Genomic DNA, 20,341 nt, shown 5'->3' with positions numbered 1-20,341 from the left:
CTTTTTTTGCTAGAGGAAGATTCTCACTGAGCTAACATCTGTACCGATCTTCCTCCATTTTGCCTGTGGGATGCCACCACAGCATGGCTTGATGAGTGATATATAGGTACACGCCTGGAATCAAACCCGTGAACCCTGGGCTGCAGAAACGGAGCACGTGAATCCACTGCTAAGCCGCCAGGCTGGTACCTTTATGGGCTTTTTGAAAAAGAATTTCACCATTCCTTGAATTGCAGCAGAGCTAGTGATTAAGAGCACAGACTCTTAAACCAAACTGTCAGAGTTGAGTACTGGCTCCAATTACTCTGTGATCTTGGCTGTTTACGTGCAACCATTCTGTGTTTCGGTTTCCCCATCTGTGAAATGGAATCATTTTAAGTACTTCATAGGCTATTATGAGAATTAAATGAGTAAATATTTGTGAAGTACTTAAAACAGTGCCTGATAAACACTATGAAATAAATTCCTTCCTCATTGATTTTATTCAATTTCATTCATTAAATATTGATGTGAAATAATAACTAGAAGAGGAAAAGCTCTGGTTGATGGCTTATATTTTAAATTTGTATCTTATAGTTGATATTATTTTAAATCTTTCTGTAAGGCTGTAAATACTTGGAAATTTGCACATCCAGGCAACAACTTTGCTCTGGACTTTCCATCATTGATATTGTGATTATCTTTAAAAAATACTTTATTAGTATTAAGACTTTCCACATGTATATGCTTTAAATATTTTGACTGTATGTTGCTTGGTTGTATGATGATTCAGTTAGTGTGAAGAATTATAATATCACCACTTTACATTTGAATGGCCATTTAAAAATGCTGTGTAAAATATGTCCGTTATATCATTTGAGAGGCAGTATAAGAAAGCACATAAGAGTGTGGGCTCTGAAATCATATTTGTATTCCAGTCCCTGCTATGCATTTGTGAGCCAAAGCGACCTTTGGCAAATAGGTCACCTACCTTTTCTAAGCCTCACTTTCCTAATTATAAATTGGGGCAAGTAAGCGTACCTCCTTTATGGGGTCATCTGAAGGTTAGATATAATGCATATAAAGCATTCAGAACAGTGCCTGGCATATAACAAGAGTTTGATCTATCTTAGTTAATGCTAATGTCATTGATGCACATGAAAGAACCAGTAAATAGAACAAGTGGAAATGCAAGGAAACAAGATTCAGATCAGATCTGTAACTGAAAGTCACATGCAAAAAAAATAGGACCTTTGACTTTGTTTTTGGTGGGAGAGTGGCCCGAGCTAACATTTGTGCCAGTCTTCCTCTATTTTGTTTGTGGGACACCGCCACAGCATGGCTTGATGAGCGGTGTGTAGGTCCGCACCTGGGATCCGAACCCGCAAACCCCAGGGTGCTGAAGTGGAGCAGACGAATTTAACCACTATGCCACTGGGCCAGTCCCTGCCCCCCCGCCCCCCAACTCCCATCACTTCTAGTGCAGATCTTTTTCATAAAAGCACTACCTCCTTTTCTATGATAGCACCTCTTCAGCTGGCTCATGTTGACTAGGTCCATGCCAGAGACACATTCCTTCATTTCCCATTGTGTTTCCATTTCTTGGCTGCTTGTTAGAGATTTTTATCTTGGTTCTAATTCTATCAGAGTCCTTCTCTTTCTTCATGAATCCTTCAGCCCTGTATTATTACTCAGACCTAAAGTTGTTAACATGCATGACAGGTGTCTATTTTCAAGAAAAGAAGAATAGATATTGAAAAAAGTTTTGCATAGTGGTTAGGTTTTTTTAAACTTGTGATTCCATTAGCCTATCGTTAATTTGTATTTAATGTAGCACTGAATTATTTTTACAAAGCTATTTTATTCTCTCCAAACATTCCCCTTTTTTTCCCTGAGATTGTAAAATTGAAGTTTTTCTTGGGAACTGAGAAAGGAATTTGAGAATCACACAAATCCCCTGAGCCATTCTAAAAGTAGGAAGAATGCAATTTATGAATCATTGAGTTATTTTTAAAAATCCTGAGTGAATAAAATGTAGATGTGTCTTTTTTTGGCATCAAAAACATGTTTATATCATATAAGCAAAGCACTTAAAATTTATTTCATTCTGGAAATTGGACATAGTTTGATTCTATAAAGTATTTTGTGACAGAAGAGCAGCATTTTGAACATACTGTTTAATTCCAGAATTTGGGTGGGTAGGACAAGCTATTAAATCACATTCAAACCAGGAGGTCTTTATGGAACGCCTTCTGCATATAGAGGACTGTGGACGATGGTCATGTGATGTTCCCAAATCCTACTAACCTTTTCTTAGCTCCCTCAGTTCTGCCTTCGTGACGCTTTCTGTGACTTTAGGAGATTGGAGTGAACTGACCTTTTCAAAGCTGTGGTTATGGATGTTTTATCAACATTGTTACTATTTATTTCTTATGTAGGAGCTTTGCTTTCTCTAGAAAAGGGATAGCTGCTTATAAGACTTGATTTTGTGTCTATCTCCTGTCTTTGTCATTGTTTTACATGTATGTGTAGTTTCCTATCTTTGCCTCCTTGTCTTCCTCTGTTGAGTATATTTTGTGTGTGTTTGTAGTTTTACACTCCTCACCGGAAGTGGGACTTCATGAGGTAGGTAGGCTGTGGAGTTAGCCTCAAGCTGGTAAGAGGATGGATATTAGACGATTGGAAAATACGTTCCTGTTCTTAAGTTTCTACTTTGCAGTGGGGAGAAACAAATATAAATATGAAAGACATAACTAGAGATAAGTAACACTTCAACATATTTAGTATGTGGTTATTGCTGTATGAATAACAGACAATATTTTGGCACTTAGAGGAAGTAGAAACTCACTTTAGGCTGGGTTAAGAAAGATTTTGTAGTACTGGTAGAATTTGAGCTAGATTTTGTAGCTTTTGCGGTTTTATTGTGGGAAAAATATTTTACCTATTAAAATGCTAATGAGCCTTGGGGTGCTATAAGGCATAGTGTGTAATTAATATGTTCAGACATTTGCAGCCCATGCAGAAACAACAAAAGAATGTGTATGATACTTTGTACAAGTTAAATATTAGTTTTATATGCTTAAGAAATGTTTGTGAAATCATATATTTGCTTTTATTTCCCATTTAGTGTCATGCTGTATTTTTTACAACATGAAATTAGTTTCTAAGAACAAAACTCTTTTATATGATATTTCTCCTGTGGGAAGTAAGAATTTGCCCTGTTCCTGCCATCTTTGTCTAGGCATCAGTTAGATGTTAATCGAGCATTTCCTGTCCTGCTCTGTGGCAGGCACGTGGGCGGTTCCTGCGGTTGCAGATGAGAGGTGATGAGAAACTGAAGGAGGGTGCTAGTGGGGCAAACCCTGAGGAGACCATGCGAAGGGTGATGTTCAAGGTAGGCTTTCTTGGCTAGTTGCATCTTGTCCTTTGCCTCCTTTAATCAAAGATGATTCTGAGATTTTGAGCCTAGATGACAGAGAAGATTGTGTAGTTAACAGAGATGAAGAATTCAGGTATTTGAGTTATATATTGGATATATTTATTATAAAGTTTTGGCAGCATTTTCCGGGTAGAGGTCTAGCCAGATTGGATTGGAATTTTGGAGAGAGATCGGGGTTGAGGGTAAAATCTAGGAGTTCACATAGACGTAATAATTGCTGTTGCCAGGGGAAGAGGAAAAGAAGAGCTAAGAAAAATTTAGTCTCAGTTGTCATGGTTAACAGTGGAAATTTAAATAATTACTAATAAGTTAAAGCAGGTTTCTGTTTAGACTTTGTAGTTAAGTCCTGAATGATTTTTTTTGTCATTCTCCAATTTTTGGACCTGTTGCTAGATGGCAGTAGTAGTCAGTGCCGAGGTCACAGAAGGCAGGTATTAAAAGAGAGGTGGATAGCTTTAGACTAAGCTAAACATTTTCACATGTTTGGTAAAGTTGCCATCGACAGTATGTTATTTCTAGTCCTTTTTATCCTTCACATCACATCTATAAAGGAAGCATGAAATTTTTTTTCTCTTAATATCCGGCTTTTGCTGGATAGTTCAAGAATTATGCCTTTTGTTGGTTATTTCTCTGATATCAGGATCTTTCACTATGTTCAGAAGAGAGGAAATGAGTTTAGAACTTGACTAGATTGTGATCTTCTGACGATATGACACAAAGTGGTTGAGAGATGGTCTGTGCTGTGTCTTTACATGAATATAAGGCTATAAACATTTATGTTTAAGGGTTTTACCACTGTTTTGATTTCTATTTCAGCAGATCCCTTTTGGATATTCACCTAATTTGGAGTATTAAGTAGTGAATCTACCCCAAAATGTAAAAGACAATATCTTTACCAATTTATAAATATTTATAAAATATTGCTTTATTGTATGAGAGATATGTTGACATGATTATAAGCTATCCAGTGTCAGAAAGCCTCATTCTGGCTTAATCTTATTTCAGCCACTGGTTAACAGTAGAAATTTAAGTAATTATTCATATATTAAAGCATCTTTGTTTTGTTTCTAAATACTGGCATCTGAGCTAACATCTGTTGCCAGTCTTTTTGTTTTTCTCCTTCGTCTTCTCCTCCCCAAAGGCCCCAGTACATAGTTGTATATTCTAGTTGTAGGTCTTTCTGGCTGTGCTGTGTGGGACGCCACCTCAGCATGGCTTGATGAGTGGTGCCATGTCCACGCCCAGGATCTGAACTGGCGAAACCCTGGGCCACTGAAGCGGAGTGTGTGAACTTAACCACTCTGCCACGCGGCCGGCACCTAAAGCATCTTTTTGTTTGGTGACTTTTTTGGAGAACATTCAATAGTGTGAATTCACTTTGAAAGTATCTAGTCTACCTGAATATATTCAGTCTCAATTAGCATGGTTAACAGTATGGGGTGTGCATACATATATATAGTAGAATTTATATCTAATAGTTTATTCTGCAAGCTTATCATCTGACACTATTATATTTCTTTGAAATTCTCTATGCTGATATTTACTGGTGTTTTTTGTGCCAGGCATCATTCTAGGTGCTTAGCATGTAGTAATTAATTTATTCCTTATAACAACCCTATGAGATTGGAACTGTTATCCCCTGTTTAAGAATAGGAAGCTGAAACACATAGGTAGTAGAACCAGGATTTGAACACTGGCACTGTGGCTGCCCCCACGTGTCCCTCGGGCTTGATATGGATAAAATTGTGAGAGGATTCTAATCTGAAATGGAACCAAAGAGTGTGAAGTGGAGAACCTCACACCTGTGCCCTCAGAAAAACAAAACTTAAAGACAAAGAGACTGATTTCCCGTAAATGCCTGCTTTACAGAAGATGGAAATTTATCCTTTGACCATGGAGTGTCTGCCAAGAATCTCTCCCCATCTTCAAGCCAACAAAGTTGATGCATGACCCTTAACTGGACTTTCCCCTTTTGCCCTTCTTCCTCATAAAAGCATCATGACCTAAACCTTCAACGGACTTACCTGTAGCTCGCTGCAGTCTTTTTTTTGAGGAAGATTGGTTCTGAAGTAACATCTGCTGCCAATCCTCCTCTTTTTGCTGAGGAAGACTGGCCCTGAGCTAACATCTGTGCCCATCTTCCTCCATTTTATATGTGGGACACCTACCACAGTATGGCTTGCCAAGCAGTGCCATGTCCACACCCAGGATCCGAACTGGTGAACCCTGGGCCGCCGAAGCAAAATGTGCACACTTAACCGCTGCGCCACTGGGCTGGCCCCTCGCTACAGGTTGCATGTCCTGAATTGCATTTCCTTTGCTATTCCTGAAGAAACTTGATTTCTGGTAACTTGTGCTTGCCTCAGTTTACCTCTTTTCTTTTAGATCAACATTACATGGTGTCAGAAGTGGGATACAGAGGAGCCGACCACCAAGGAACAGCAACCTCCATCATTAAGTGAGGTTCCTACACTTGAGCCTTCTGTGCTCTTTGCTTCCACTAGTTGCCCTAACTTTCAGTTTGGTAAGTCTTCTTTTGAACCTCAAGCCTCCTTTTGGTTGAGCTCTCTGACTTTATTTGGGATCTAGATTGTCCTTCCAGTGGGTACTGTTGTTTCTGATCATGGATATCAGTCATCTGAATGTTCTAAGGGTGGCCCCAGTTGGGGAACCCTGGTCAGTTTTATGTTCACAAATTGTGTCCTTCCTCATGCACATATTTGGCTAAATAGACCACTCTTTCTAAGGATTACTTAGAATTCCAATGACCATTATTTGGAACCTTTGATCTCCCCAAACTTGTTTTTCTTTGAACTAAGTTAGGAGACCATGGCTGCAATATTAAACAATCCAATTGGGATAGTTATTTTAAATGGTGTCTAGAGGCTTCTTTTTTTTTTTTTTAAGACTTTATTTTTCCTGTTTCTCCCCAAAGCCCCCAGGTACATAGTTGCATATTTTTAGTTGTGGGTCCTTCTAGTTGTGGCATGTGGGATGCCACCTCAGCATGGCCTGACGAGTAATGCCATGTCTCTGCCCAGGATCCAAACCAGCGAAACCTGGGGCTGCCAAAGCGGAGCGCCTAAACTTAACCACTTGGCCACCAGGCCAGCCCCTAGAGGCTTCTAAATGTGTTCGGGATTCTAAAATTGCCTCCCTACAATTACAGTTTCCAAATTGACGGAAGCAAATCAACAACTAAAGATGGATACCAAAATGCCAGAGGCTTCTCCCTCAGTGCTACCACACTTCCTTCCTAACCTCCCTGCTCTACCTCCTCTGTATCCCTCTTTGCCCCCTCCTGACTCCTCCCCTCTATCTCAACTACCTTTCTTTCCTATGACTAAAACCTCACCAACTGAGCTCATTAAAACCTTCCCTTGTATAATTAAACCTTCTGAGGATCCTACTAAATCACGCCAGATTTCCTACACCTCATGGACAAAGGCTGAAATTAGGGCTATAATTAAGGATTTTCCCAAGGTAACTGAGGATCCCCATACGTTTGCTGAGGAATTCAATGTTATAACCCTAACATACTAAACTGGTCTCTCCAGTCTCTATCAATTAATCCACAGGCTTGTTGGAGAAGGTCAAGCCCGACAATGGATTAAAACTACTGGTTGAGGAAACCCAAAATGATCTCTAGGGTTTAAACTAAATCAACCACCTGCCCTTTTATATGATCAAGCTCGCACTATAGCCAAAAGGCTACATGAAGCCGTTTCTACAGCCTTCCCTAAACCCAGAGTAAAGGTTTTCGGGACTAGGATAAAATTTAGGCATACACCCAAACGCCTGCCAGATCTGTCCATAACTGTTAGAGCAGACTCCAAATTGTTTTCAAAGAAAATTCTGAACTCTGCGTAGATGTTGAATCCACCTGGGTGGCTTTTAATTCCGTGTTTATAAAGGGCTTAAACAAGGACTTATCCCTGTTGGTCAAAAGAACCTAACAGAATGGGAGACAGTGTCCACCCCTGACCTTATCAGTCTGGCTTTCCAATTAGCTTGCACCCTAGAAGATGACACCAGAAGAACGACAACTAAGATTTTGAATCTCCACCTCCAACAGATAGAAACTCCAAAGCAAATCCGTCCTATAGGGCTATGTCATTATTGCAAAAAACCAGGCCTTTGGAAAAAGGATTGCTACAAATTGAAATCCTAACAGTTGCAACTTTCCAGTAACCAATGGACAAATCCACCCCTGTGATGGGACTCTGAGGACACACGGGGACTGTTCTCCATTCTGCCATTAAAGGTGCTAGTGGAGACTACTTTGCAGATCAGGGATGAATTCTTTGTACTATTAATTAACACACAGGAGCTACTCTATCAGTGCTCAGCTCCACTACAATTACACACTCCCTTCCTAGGTGTAAATACATATGTTCCAATAATGGAAGTCTTAAATAAACCACGATGTGTCCGTATTTGCCAGCCTGTATCTTTTTGTCTGGGACCTTTGTAAGACAAACACTCATCTTCCCTCAGTGATTCAGCTCCCATGCATTTATTAGGACGCGATTTCCTGGAGAAATATAATGCTGCTATTTTTTTCTCTCAAAAGAGGGAAATATCTCTTGAGTTCAGATCCAACACTCAGGAAAATTCAACCCTCTTTGCCTTTACTTGCACTCTACACATCAAGGAAGTCCAAACTTTGGACTCATCCCCACTCTTAAATCTGGTAACCCCCACTCTTTGGGCATAATCCTCAATAGACATAGGCGGAATTCATAGTGCCCCTCCCATTAAGATCCAGATTGACTCCTCATAACCTCTCCCCAGGATCAACCAATATCCTGTAAATAAAGAAGCCTCACAGGGCATAAGGCTTTTTATAGAGGAGTGTAAGGCCCAAGGACTCATCCTCCCTTGCACTAGTCCTTGTAATACCCTTATCTTGACTGTAAAAAAATCAGTGGCTGAGGATGGAGATTTGTCCAAGACCACAGGGCAATAAATAACCTCATAGTTCCCCACCACCTGTCATCCCTAATCCCCACATGCTATTGGCATCCATCCCTCTGGAAGCAACTTTTCCTTCTGGTTGACTTAGGCAGTGGGTTTTTAGTATCCCTGTTGGTAGGGATAGTCAATATATTTTTGACTTTACGTAGGAAGAATAAGAATATATACCTGGACAGTCATGCCTCTCAGCTTTATTGATAGTCCTTCTCACAATTTTTTTTTTTTTTCTGCTTTATCTCCCCAAATCTCCCCCCGGTATATAGTTGTATATCTTAGTTGCAGGTCCTTCTAGTTGTGGCATATGGGACACCGCCTCAACGTGGCCTGATGAGCAGTGCTGTGTCCACACCCAGGATCCGAACTGGTGAAACCCTGGGCTGCCGCAGCGGAGCGCACAAACTCAACGACTCCACCACCGGGCCGGCCCTCTTCTCACAAGGTTTAAAGCTGACTTGAATGACATAAAATTCTCTGGAGGGTCCACCTTACTATAATACGTGGATGACTTGCTTCTTTGTTTGCCCTCCCAAAACTCCTCACAAAAAGACAATGTTCGCTTGTTGAACATCTTAGTTGTTAAGGACACAAGGTCTCAAAGGAGAAAGTACAGTTTGTCCAAACTCTGGTTCGATATTTAGGATATCTAATCTCAGAACAGGGACTACACTTAGATCCTGATGGGCTTCGAGGCATTTTAAACTTTCCAAACCCCAAAACCAAATGTCAGTTATGGGGTTTTCTTGAGCTAGCTGGTTATTGTAATTGAATCCCAAATTTCTTCTTAATGGCTCAGCCCCTATATGCCTTACTAAAGAACACCAAAGCCAACTGTGTTATTTGGGATGACCAAGATAGCTGGGCCTTTAAGACCTTGAAAGAAAGCTTAATAAATATACCTAACGTTGAACACCCAAATTATCAGCTACCCTTTTTCCGTTTTGTATATGAGAAGGTCCTTGAAGTACTTACCCAAAAACATGGGGGCTATCACCGACCTCTAGGTTACTACAGCCAACAGTTAGATCCAGTGGCCCGAGGATACCCTACTTGCCTTAGAGCTATACTTGTTACTACGCTTTTAGAAAAGGCTGCCAAAGAGATAGTTATGGGATCCTCCTTGACCATCTTTGTACCCCAGCCTGTCGTGGCTCCCTTAAATTAGCACCACATTCAACATCTTTCAGCAAGCCATCTTACTTCCCATGAAATCCTCCTCCTAACCTCCCCTCATGTCACTCTCGTTTACTGTGACCATCTCGACCCTGCTACCCTTCGTCCCTTGTCTACTAACAGGATTCCCCACGACCGTCTGACTTTGATGGATCACCTGTTGAGCCCTTGTGATGACTTACGAGAAACCCCCTTGGTGAATGCTCATCTTCCCTGGTTTACTGTTGGCTCTTACTTAAAAAATGAGACTGGTAAATTTTGTGCCAGGTTTGCAATATCAACTCCTTCTGAGGTCATTGAGGCTGCACCCTTGCCTTCAGCCACTTCAGCCCAACAAGCTGAGTTATATGCCATCACTCGAACATGCATTTTAGCTGAAGGGAAGACAGAAAACATCTACACTGATAGTTGATATGCCTTTGTAGTAGCCCATGACTTTGGAATGCTATGGAAACAATGGGATTTCCTCACTTCCACTGGAGATAAAATTAAGCATGGCCTTTATTTTTTTTAAAGATTGGCATCTGTTACCAATCTTTTTTTCTTCTCCTCCTCCCTGAAGCCCCCCAGCACATAGTTGTATATTCTAGTTGTAGGTCCTTCTGGCTCTGCTTTGTGGGATGCTGCCTCAGCATGGCTTGATGAGCAGTGCTAGGTCTGAGCCCAGGATCTGAACCGGCGAAACCCTGGGCTGCTGAAGTGGAGCATGTGAACTTAACCACTCAGCCGCAGGGCCGGCCCCAAGAATGGCCCTTATGTCCAAAAGTTTTGGGATGGCATACTGCTGTCAGCAGCTCTAGCTGTCATTAAAGTCCTTGCACATTCCAAGTCTGATTTGCTGGAAGCCAAAGGAAACCACTCCGCTCATAGTTTTGCAAAAAACACCACCTTTATGAGATCCATAGAGCAAACTTCTGTCATGGTCCAAAAGGTGAGGACCTAAGGGAACTAACCAGGGAAGTACAACAGCTGGCCTCGGAAAGAGAAAACGGAACTCGAGATCTAAAGGCTGTCGATACCATGAAGAAAAGGGACTCGGTTTAGACTCAGTGATAGCTCATCCTGCCAAAAAAATCTATAATTTCCCTTATTAATCACCATACATGAATTAAACTGTTGAGAAATTGATAACATTTATGAATCAATATTGGTAGGGGAAACATTGGCAAGGCCACAAAAAGTGTTTATCTTGTTTGTTCCACCTGTCCTAAATTCAACCTAGGGAAGCCTAGGTGTACTATCCCAGGACGTTTTGATTTACCCAATGGACCATTCGAAGTCTGGCAGATGGATTTCATACAGTTGCCCCTATCTCATGTATATAAATATGTCCTAGTACTGGTTTGTATGTTTTCACATTGGACTGAAGCATTTCCATGTAGAAAGGCAACTGCCTCGTCTACAGCTAAAGTCCTTTTAGAAAAGATTATTCCCACTTGGGGAACCCCTCTTTGGAACTCCATAGAGACCAGGGAACCCACTTTACTGGACAAGTACTTTGACAAGTCTGTGCCATCTGGCCAGTTCTGCAACATTTTCACTGCGCGTATTCTCAGTCTTCAGGACTGGTCAAACATACAAATCGAATTATCAAGACCCAGTTAGCTAAATTAGTTGAAACTCTCCAAATACCTTGGCCAAAAGTCTTAGCACTTGTTGTTCTAAATCTTAGATGTGCTCCATTCGGGATTCATAAGCTCTCACCCTTTGAAATAATTGTAGGACAGCCAATACATTTAGCCCCTGCTTCCTTTGACCCACAGCTAATTAAAGGGAATATTCTTTAGTTTTGCAAGGGTCTAATCAAATCCATTGAGAATAGTCATGCTTTAGTAGTAGAACAGTCTTTCCATAGCATGCTCTCAGGAGACAAAGACATCAAACGCCACACTTTATAGCCGGGAGACTGTGTCTTTTGGAAAAGGTATTTCCATAAAGAGTCCCCCTAATCTCGTTGGAAGGACCCTAACCAGGTGTTGCTGACTAACCCCTGTGCTGCCAAGCTCTAAGGGATGGACTCCTAGATTCATGTGTCTCATCTAAAAAAGGCCCCCAAACCTGAGTAGTGGTGACTTAACAGCTAAAAATTTCTAAGGACAGAAGCAGATGACATCAGAAGTGAACAGCTTTCCCAAGATATCCAGGCCAGGCTTGTGTAACCTCCCACTTTGTCCCGTTCTATATCACTCAACCAAATCTTGCTGCTTAAAGTTCTAATTGTCCTTTCTCTGGCTTTCTTGCTGCCCTCTAGTTTAGCTTTAACGCATTCTTTCATTCCCACCTTACAAAAACTCTGTCCGCCAACTGTAGTGATTGTTGGATTTGGGCCAGAGCTAATAACACTCATGATGAACCTGAACTGGTGGCCTGGCCATTATTCTTAGAAGGATGGCGAAATCTGTCTGGCAGAGATGTGGGATTTTCATTTGGTACCTTTGAAGCCTTACATATTTTCCCTTCGGTAAATTGGCACCAGACATTACAGCGTTCCATTGGGTAACCCCTACTCATAAAGGAATACTCCTCACACAAATCTGGACTCTTACCCCAAATCTTTCTTTGTGTTTCAAAAACATTAACGGGACTGGCAGAACTCTGGGCTACCTCCAACTAAGCACTTGTAACTGTACGATTCTGTATGACTCAGATGATCATGAGTTCACTGCCCGCTGGAGTCAGGAAGACTAGAACGTTTCCTCCATTAATGTATCTCTTTGGTGGGGTAATGAAAATTGTAACAGTATTGGGGAATAGGAAGCAAATGTGCTTCTTTTCGATGGTACTTAATGGGGAATTGATCACAAATCTGGTGAATCGTGGGAATTTAATTCAACTTACCATCTCCGTGGAGATTCCCCAGACCTCTCTCAGAACCTCACTCGCAACAATCAAACTCACCTATTATTCCAATTATATAGAAATTTAAGATATGCTTGTAACCATTCTCACCAGGCTGACTATCATATGCTATGTGTAAAGGACTATTTTTGATCATGAGATCTCCTCTTCTATTCCAAGGGAAAACATCTGGGAAAGGGTTCACTTATGCCCTATCTGTAGAAAACACTTGTTCTTTATGTGTGGAAGAAACATATTTTCCACACTTCCTCTTAAATGGAAGGGGTGCTGTGCAGTTGTTGCCCTCACTCCTGGTGCCAAAGTCAGGAAACCCCTCCCTTCCACTGCCTCTGTTCCCCATCTGGGTTCTTTCTCCTCCCAGCTTAAAAGAGCATGTGGTAGCCACGATGGCTATAATTTTGGATGCTTGCCCACAAATAACCCCATAGTAGATAGAAAGGGATTTGGGCATGCCTTTGCCCGATTATTTTTCCCTTGGGTTGAGTAACAGGACTTGAAAAAGCAATTCGGAACCTCTCCATAATCATGGCTACTACCTTTCATGCTTCTGTTAGAGCTTTTGAATATCAACAAACCCAAATAGACAGCCAAGCAGAAGTAATCTTACAAAACCGTAACGCCCTAAACCTCACTGCACAACGGGGAGGAACCTGTGCGAACTCTGGGGAAGAATGCTGTTTTTACATTAACACATCGGGAAAAATAATGCCAAGAACTAAAAATAATGAAGGACAGTACCAAACTGTTAACTGAAATAGGCCAAGCCCTGGGAACTTAAGACATTTTTGACCTATTAAATATAGGGGACCTATTAAATAACTGGAGAAACTGGTTGAGAAGTTTATTCCAGTTAATAGCTATAATTGGACTTCTGACCCTGGGTGTAATCCTCCTAGTTAAATTTCTGCTGTCTTGTATCACCAGGCAAACGTCTTCCTCCCAGATATATATATAAAATAAAGTTCCTTTCTTTTCCAAGGCTTATCCTGAGGTTCAACTGACCATGGAAACCAAACCAACCACCTTAGAGGAGCATGACTGAGATTCCCCACTTCTCAATCCTTTTCTTGTTAAAATGAGGCCAAAATCTCCTTGCTGTTTCCCTCCTCTGTGGGACAGGACATCTGAGGATGGTCCTCCTCAGTTCTAAGGGACACACAGTCCACTTACGACCAATGATGTCTCTGACTAAACAAAATATCCAAGCGACAAGATTAATCAGCAGTGCTTTCTGCAAAAAGTCTTGCTCCAGGGGGGAAATATGAAAGGATTTTAACCTAAAATGGAACAGAAGGCTGTGAAATGGGGAATCTCCCACATGTGCCCTCAGGGGAAAAAAAAAAAAAAACAAGACTGAGCAATTGATTTCTCATAAATGCCCGATTTACAGAATATCGCAACTTACCCTCTGACCAGTGAGCCTCCGCCAAGAATCTCTTCTCATCTTTGATCCAGTGAACTTGCTGCATGGCCTCTGACTGGACTTTCCTCTTTTGCGCTCCTTGCCCATAAAAGCAGCCCACCCTGCAACTTCAGTAGACTCACCTGTAGTTCACTGTAGCTTGTGTTTCCCGAATTGCAGTTCCTCTGCTATTCTTGAATAAACTCGATTTCTGATAACTCGAGCTCACCTCAGTTTACTTCTTTTAGGTTGACATGTCTTATTTTCTTAAGTGATTTTCAAAAAGCAGAAGTTTTAAATTTTAATTAACTCAAATTTTTCTTTTCTTGTTCTTCCTTTTTGTATTCTAAGAAATCTTCACCTCACCCAAGATCATAGTTTCCCTATTGTTTCCCTGGAAGTTTTGTGGTTATTGCTCTTATATTTAGGTCTATGATCAATTTTGAGTGAATTAATAGTCCTTTCTGCCTTCTCCTTTGTTAATAAACCACTCCAGCTTTCTTTTTACTTGTGTTTGTACAGTATATTTTTTTCTATCCATTTACTTTTAACCTACTTCATATTTAAAATAGGTTTCTTGTAGACAACATATAGTTGGGTCTTGCTTCTCCCCTTCCCCTCAACCTGAGAATCTCTGCCTTTCAATTGAGGTGTCCAGACCATTTATAGTTAATATAATTATTGATATGATTGGATTTAAATCTTCCATCTTGCTAGTTGTTTCTAGATTGTTTTATACTTCTCTCATCAGTTCTTTGTTCTTTTGTCTTTTCTTGCTTTCTTTTAGTTTGAGTGTTTTTTATGATTATGTTTTATGTCTACTATTGGTTTGTTAATTTTATGTCTTAAATATTTTCCTTTAGTGGTTTCTCAAGGGTTTACATTATATTTCTGGGTTTTTTTCCTGCTTTTTTTTTCCCCCTCCCCAAATCCTCCCAGTACACAGCTGCGTATTTCTAGTTGTGGGTCCCTCTAGTTGTGGCATATTGGATGCTGCCTCAACATGGCCTAATGAGCAGTGCCATGTTGGCACCTGGGATCCAAACCCTGGGCCGCCGAAGTGGAGCGTGTGAACTTAACCACTAGGCCATGGGGCCAGCCCCTTACATTATATTTCTTTAACTTGTCAAAATCTACAGTATAATACTATTTTATGTCGTAAAAACTTTGCAACATTACCTTTCCATTTCCTCCTTCATGTCCTCTTACTATTAACTGTCATGTATTTTACTTTTAATAACCCCTCAACATGTTACTGTTTTTTGCGTTAGACAGTCAATTATTATTATTTTCAGTGAGGAAGATTGACCCTGAGCCAACATTTATGCCATTCCTCCTCTGTTTTGTCTGTGGGATGCTGCCTCAGCAAGGCTTGGTCAGTGGTGTGTAGGTCTGCGCCTGGGATCTGAACCTGCAAACCCTGGGCTGCCGAAGAGGAACACTTGAGCTTAACCACTACACCACCGGGCTGGCCCCAAGGAGATTTTTAAAAGAAAAAAAGTTTTACGTTTACCCTCGTGTTTACCATTTCCAGTGCTCTTTATTTCTTCGTGTCAGTCCAGACTTCCAGTACTCCTCTGGCTGAATAACTTTCTTTAACATTTTTTGTTTTGTGGATCTGCTGGCAGTGATTCCTCTCAGCTTTTGTTTATCTGATTGTCTTTCTTTTACCCTCTTTTTTGAAAAGTCATTTTGGTGGTGCAGAGTTTTGTGTTGACAGATTTTCTTTCCTTTCCATGCTTCAAAAATGTCACTCCAGGGGCCAGCCCCATGACTGAGTGGTTAAGTTCGCGCACTCTGCTTCGGCGGCCGAGGGTTTCTCCAGTTCAGATCCTGGGCGCAGACATGGCACTGCTCATCAGGCCATGCTGAGGTGGTGTCCCGCATGCCACAGCTGGAAGGACCCACAGCTAAAGGTATACAGCTGTGTACTAGGGGGCTTTGGGGAGAAGGGGGAGGAATAAAATCTTTAGGAAAAAAAAAATGTCACTCCACATCCACTGGCTTGCATAGTTTTTCTGTACCTGTTAGCAGTCACTCCCAATTTCCCCCTCCCCCAGCTGCTGGCAGCCATTAATCTTTCTGCCTCTATAGATTTGCTTACTCTAGACATTTCATATAAATGAAATCATATGAAATGTGGTCTTTTGTGTGTAGCTTCTTTCACTTACTGTAATATTTTCAAGGTTCATCCATGTTGTAGCATATAATAGTTTTTCATTCCTTTTTATTGCAGAATAATATTCCATTGTATGGATATACCATATGTTGTTTATCCATTCATCAGTTGATGAGCGTTTGGGTTGTTTCCACTTTTTTGCTATTATGAATAATGCTACTATGAACATCATGTACAAATTTTTGTGTGAACATATGATGAACTTTATGAGAAACTGCCAAACTGTTTTCCACAGAGGCTATTACAGTTTACATTCCTACTAGCATTGTGATAAGGGTTCCGATTTCTTCAAATTCTTGCCAATACTTTTTTGTGTTTTTTTTTAATAGCCAATTAGTAGGGGTGTTTTTTGTTTTTTGTGGGGTTTTTTGGTGAGGAAGATTGGCCTTGAGCTAGCATCTGTTGCCAATCTTCCTCTTTTTGCTTGAGGAAGATTGTCACTGAGCTAATATCTGTTCCAGTCTTTTTCTACTTTGTGGATGGGATGCCGCCACAACGTGCCCTGATGAGTGGTATGTGTAAGTCCATGCCTGGGATCCTAGCCCGCAAATCTCAGGCTGCTAGAAGTGTAGCGCATGAACTTAACCACTGTGCCACTGGGCCGGCCCCATAGTTATTTTAAAGTCCATCATCTGGGTGATCTCTGGGTCTGTTCTGTTTTCATTGCCTCATTTCTTGACAATTTGTTATTTTTTTCTTGTTTGTATCCCTCTCTTTTTTTTTAATTGAATTCTGGGCATCGTGTAGAAGAATAGTAGAAACTGAGATAAATAATACTTATCCTTGGAAATGGACATCTCTCTGCTTCTGTCTGACTGTCAGTGTTGGGGATTGAATGGTCTAGTCAGTAGGTGCACTGGTTTGGGTTTTGTTGTTGCTGTGGTTACTTTCAGTATGCTAGAGTTGAAATTCCTCAGCTGCCGGCTGTTAATATGTCATGCTTGGTGTGGGGCCTGGGATGCTGGAGGGTCTTCCTCATTGTCCCTCCTCCAGTCTCAGCTTTTAGCAGGCCCTGTTTGCCTGTGCCAAATAGGGCATTTCTCACCACACTCTTCCTCCTCCAGCGGGAGAGTGTTGATGCTGTTTACTCAGTGTGAGAATGGGGTGGAGGCTGGGGTTCATTCTCCATCATTTTTTTTCCCAAATGTGTACATCTGTACATAATCACCACCCACAAAGTTTTCGTTCACTTTCCCAGTCCATATCCCCCCAAAAGATAACCAGTATTCTGATTTCTACCATTATAGATTTACTTTGCCTGTTTTAAATCTTTGTATAAATGAAATCATATAGTACTCTTTTATGTTAGGCTTCTGTCACTAAACAGTTCTGAGATTCATCCGTATTGTTGCACACATCAGTAGGATGTTTTTTTATTGCTGTGTAGAATTCCATTGTTTTAATATACCACAGTGTTATCAGTAATGACTACTTAAACAATTGGATAATTGTCTAATTATCGAATTAATCATCTTATAATTATCTTAAAGGCTTGCAATTATCCTAAAAGTGAGGTGCCAATGGTATACTCGCCCTGTTGCTCAGGCCAGAAACCCAAGAATCATCTTTGATACCTCTTCTCATACCCCGCTTGCAGTCTTATCAGAAAATTCTGTTGGTTCTTCTTTCAGCAATTGGGTCCTGAATCCAGGCGCTTCTCCCCACTTCCCTCTCTGTTGCCTAGAGTTTGGCAGAAACCTCGTTACAAATTTCGCTTCTGCCCTGAGGTCTGTTCTCCAGGCAGCGGCTGGAGGAACGCCTCCCCAAATGTCTCTCGCTTGTTCTGAACCTTCAGCGGCTTCCTTTCGCACTGGAGAGTAAAAGCTCAAGTTCTTCCCATGGCCTACAGAGCTCTTATCTGTCTCTCGCCACCTTTCAACCTTATTTCCTACACCACTTTCTTTCTCTGACTCGGCTTTAGCTGCTTGGGCCCCCTGGCTGTTTCTCTCTGCCCAGGAGGCTCTTAGCCCACAGAGTCCAATACCTTGCTCCCTGCTTTCATTCGGGTCTGGGCTCAAATGTCACCTCATGGGAGAGGCTTTCCTTTAATGACTGAATGTAAAAGGACTTTTTTCCTTCATTTTTCTTGCCATACCCAATATTATTTTTTATAACACTTATCACTGGCCATTTTCATTATTATAATTGGTGATTTATCTATATATTTATCTGTCCCCCTACTGCTCTCCATGAGGGCAGGGACTTTGCCTATGTTCTTTGCTGAATCCAGTGTGTTCTAGACCTGTCATGTCAGCCCTTCGAGAACTGTTTTTGAATTATTAAATAGGGTAATTCTTTAGGACTTTTGAGCTGATTTAAAGTTGATACTGCTTATCAATTCCTATCTGTGACAAATATATTCAGGTGGCTGGTTTTTCATAATGTTAACATCATTCTGTTATAGGCTGTGATTCTTTTTATCCCCCCCCCCACTTTTTTGTAGTTATTAAAGGGAGCATTTGCTTAATTTTTAAAAGCATCTATTCAGAATTAGAAAAAGAAGTAGTAAACATATAGTACCAATTCAAGAATTGGGTTATTCCACTTTGCTACTAACTGTTCCAAAATAAGACATCTGGTGACTGGGAAGTTTGGTTTCTCTCTGTGTTTGGTTAACCAGCTGGTTGTTCTGGAAAGGCAGAGGCACTTAATTGTTCTTGATGAAAGAAGCTGGGCATTCATAGACTTCCTTTAAAGGATGACTTTTGAGTGGAAGATGTACTTGAGAAACTGGACATCTCAGGAAGTTATTGGGGAAAATGTCTTTGTTTTTAAAAGATACTTCGCATGTTATATCTGGAAGCTGAAGGATAATCTCATACTGCATGAGAAAGTGTGCATGTCATTCCTCCCTCCCCCTCCCCCTTTTCCTTGGTAACAGATTCGTGCACTTTAAAAACTGCTTTCCCTAAGAATTTTAGTGTATTTAATGCATGAGATGCCATATGTTGCTGCAACCAGTATCTTGAACATTCATGTGAATAAGAATAGCATATTCAGACTCACTGAGCAGGATTAATTTACAAAGACCTTAAGTCTCAGTCATTAATGAATATGATATTTAAAATTACATTGAAGTTGTAACAGATGTCAGTTTAGCATACCTTCCACTAAATATTCAGCACTTCTTCCCAATTGAAAACAAATGGTTCTTTGGCAAATTGTTTTAAAGTCAATTCTGTGTTCATTTAAAACATACACACAAATTTCTCTGGATTTTTAACACAAAGATTTTCTGAGAGATATTCTGCTGAAGTTAAACCAACGCATACTTTTGATCCCAGGGTATTGTTTCCTCTAGGATGTACTGCTAATGCGTATGAGTGACTGTTCTTATTTCACTCTTCCCAGTTTTTCTGGAATATTAATAACCAGATTCCTAAGTTTCACCCATGCAGATTTGCGTCACATAAGCTAACATTAGATAGACTTGATAAATAATAAGCTCCTTTTATGTCCATTATCGAGCTTTTGTGACTACCATTAGATTTTTCAGGTTTGCCACTGACTGTGCCACCAGCATATGACGTTAGACATTAGCAGCTACTGCTTCCAGGTGCTCTGCCCTACACCTCCCCTTTAGAAAATATGATATATTGGGCCGACCCTGTGGTGCAGTGGCTAAGTTCACGCACTCCGCTTCAGCGGCCCAGGGTTTCACTGGTTCAGATGCGGGCATGGCACTGTTCGTCAGGCCACGCTGAGGCGGCATCCCACATAACACAAGTAGAAGGACCCACAACTAGAATATACAACTATGGACTGGGGGGATTTGGGGAGAAAAAGCAGAAGAAGAAAAGAAGAAGATTGGCAACAGTTGTTAGCTCAGGTGCCAATCTTTAAAAAAATTTAAAAAATTAAAAAAAAAGGAAATATATATGTACTATGGAGGCAGTATAGTGTAAGAGTTAATAGTAGGAGCTCTGAAACAAGAATGCTCGAGTTCTGAAAGCAGCTTTATTACACATTAGCTGTGCTTTTCTCATCGGTTTAATGAACAGATTAGTACTTATGGGGTTATTATGAGGTTATATCATCATTTAAAAAAATTTTAGCAATATCGATAAGTACTAGAAAGAAGATAACACACCCCCTCCACTCACACACCCACACATACACTCTAGATACTTGAAATGCATTTTATGAACATTATTCCAGAGACCTTTCTGTGCATATATACAGATAGAGTGAACAGAAGCATGCATGGATAGAAATAATTTTAGTAAAGTGGGATAGTAGATTATACATTTTCTCTAAATAGTATTATGTTTAATTTAACTTGAATTTAATAAATGAAAAGTAAATAAAATGAGAGAAATTACTGAAATTCAGGTGT

At 40.6% G+C, this 20,341-nt stretch overlaps 1 protein-coding gene across 31 annotated transcripts in view; it reads left to right on the top strand.

Annotated features, from left to right (window-relative positions):
• The window catches only part of WDR89 (WD repeat domain 89), a 39,111-nt gene that overhangs the window by 5,541 nt on the left and 13,229 nt on the right, over positions 1–20,341 (top strand). For 6 of the 31 annotated variants that reach the window (XM_070592920.1, XM_070592914.1, XM_070592921.1 and 3 more), the window contains exons 2-3: positions 5,804–5,942; positions 8,659–8,834. The exons of 2 other annotated variants lie outside the window; for them this stretch is intronic. Coding sequence is in view for 4 of the 29 variants with exons in the window: in XM_070592912.1 (XP_070449013.1) it covers positions 15,692–15,742 (51 nt within the window). In the remaining 25 variants the exon portion in view is untranslated. Of the gene's footprint in view, positions 1–3,255; positions 5,710–5,803; positions 5,943–8,658; positions 8,835–15,585; positions 15,743–20,341 lie in introns of those variants that run through there. 23 more of the 31 variants (XM_070592925.1, XM_070592918.1, XM_070592932.1 and 20 more) reach the window with 12 other exon arrangements.

This window comes from Equus przewalskii, chromosome 25 (assembly GCF_037783145.1).
Source record: "Equus przewalskii isolate Varuska chromosome 25, EquPr2, whole genome shotgun sequence".
Taxonomy (NCBI): domain Eukaryota; kingdom Metazoa; phylum Chordata; class Mammalia; order Perissodactyla; family Equidae; genus Equus; species Equus przewalskii.
The sequence above is the reverse complement of the archived record's forward strand: the minus strand, read 5'-3'. Positions and strand labels throughout refer to the sequence as shown.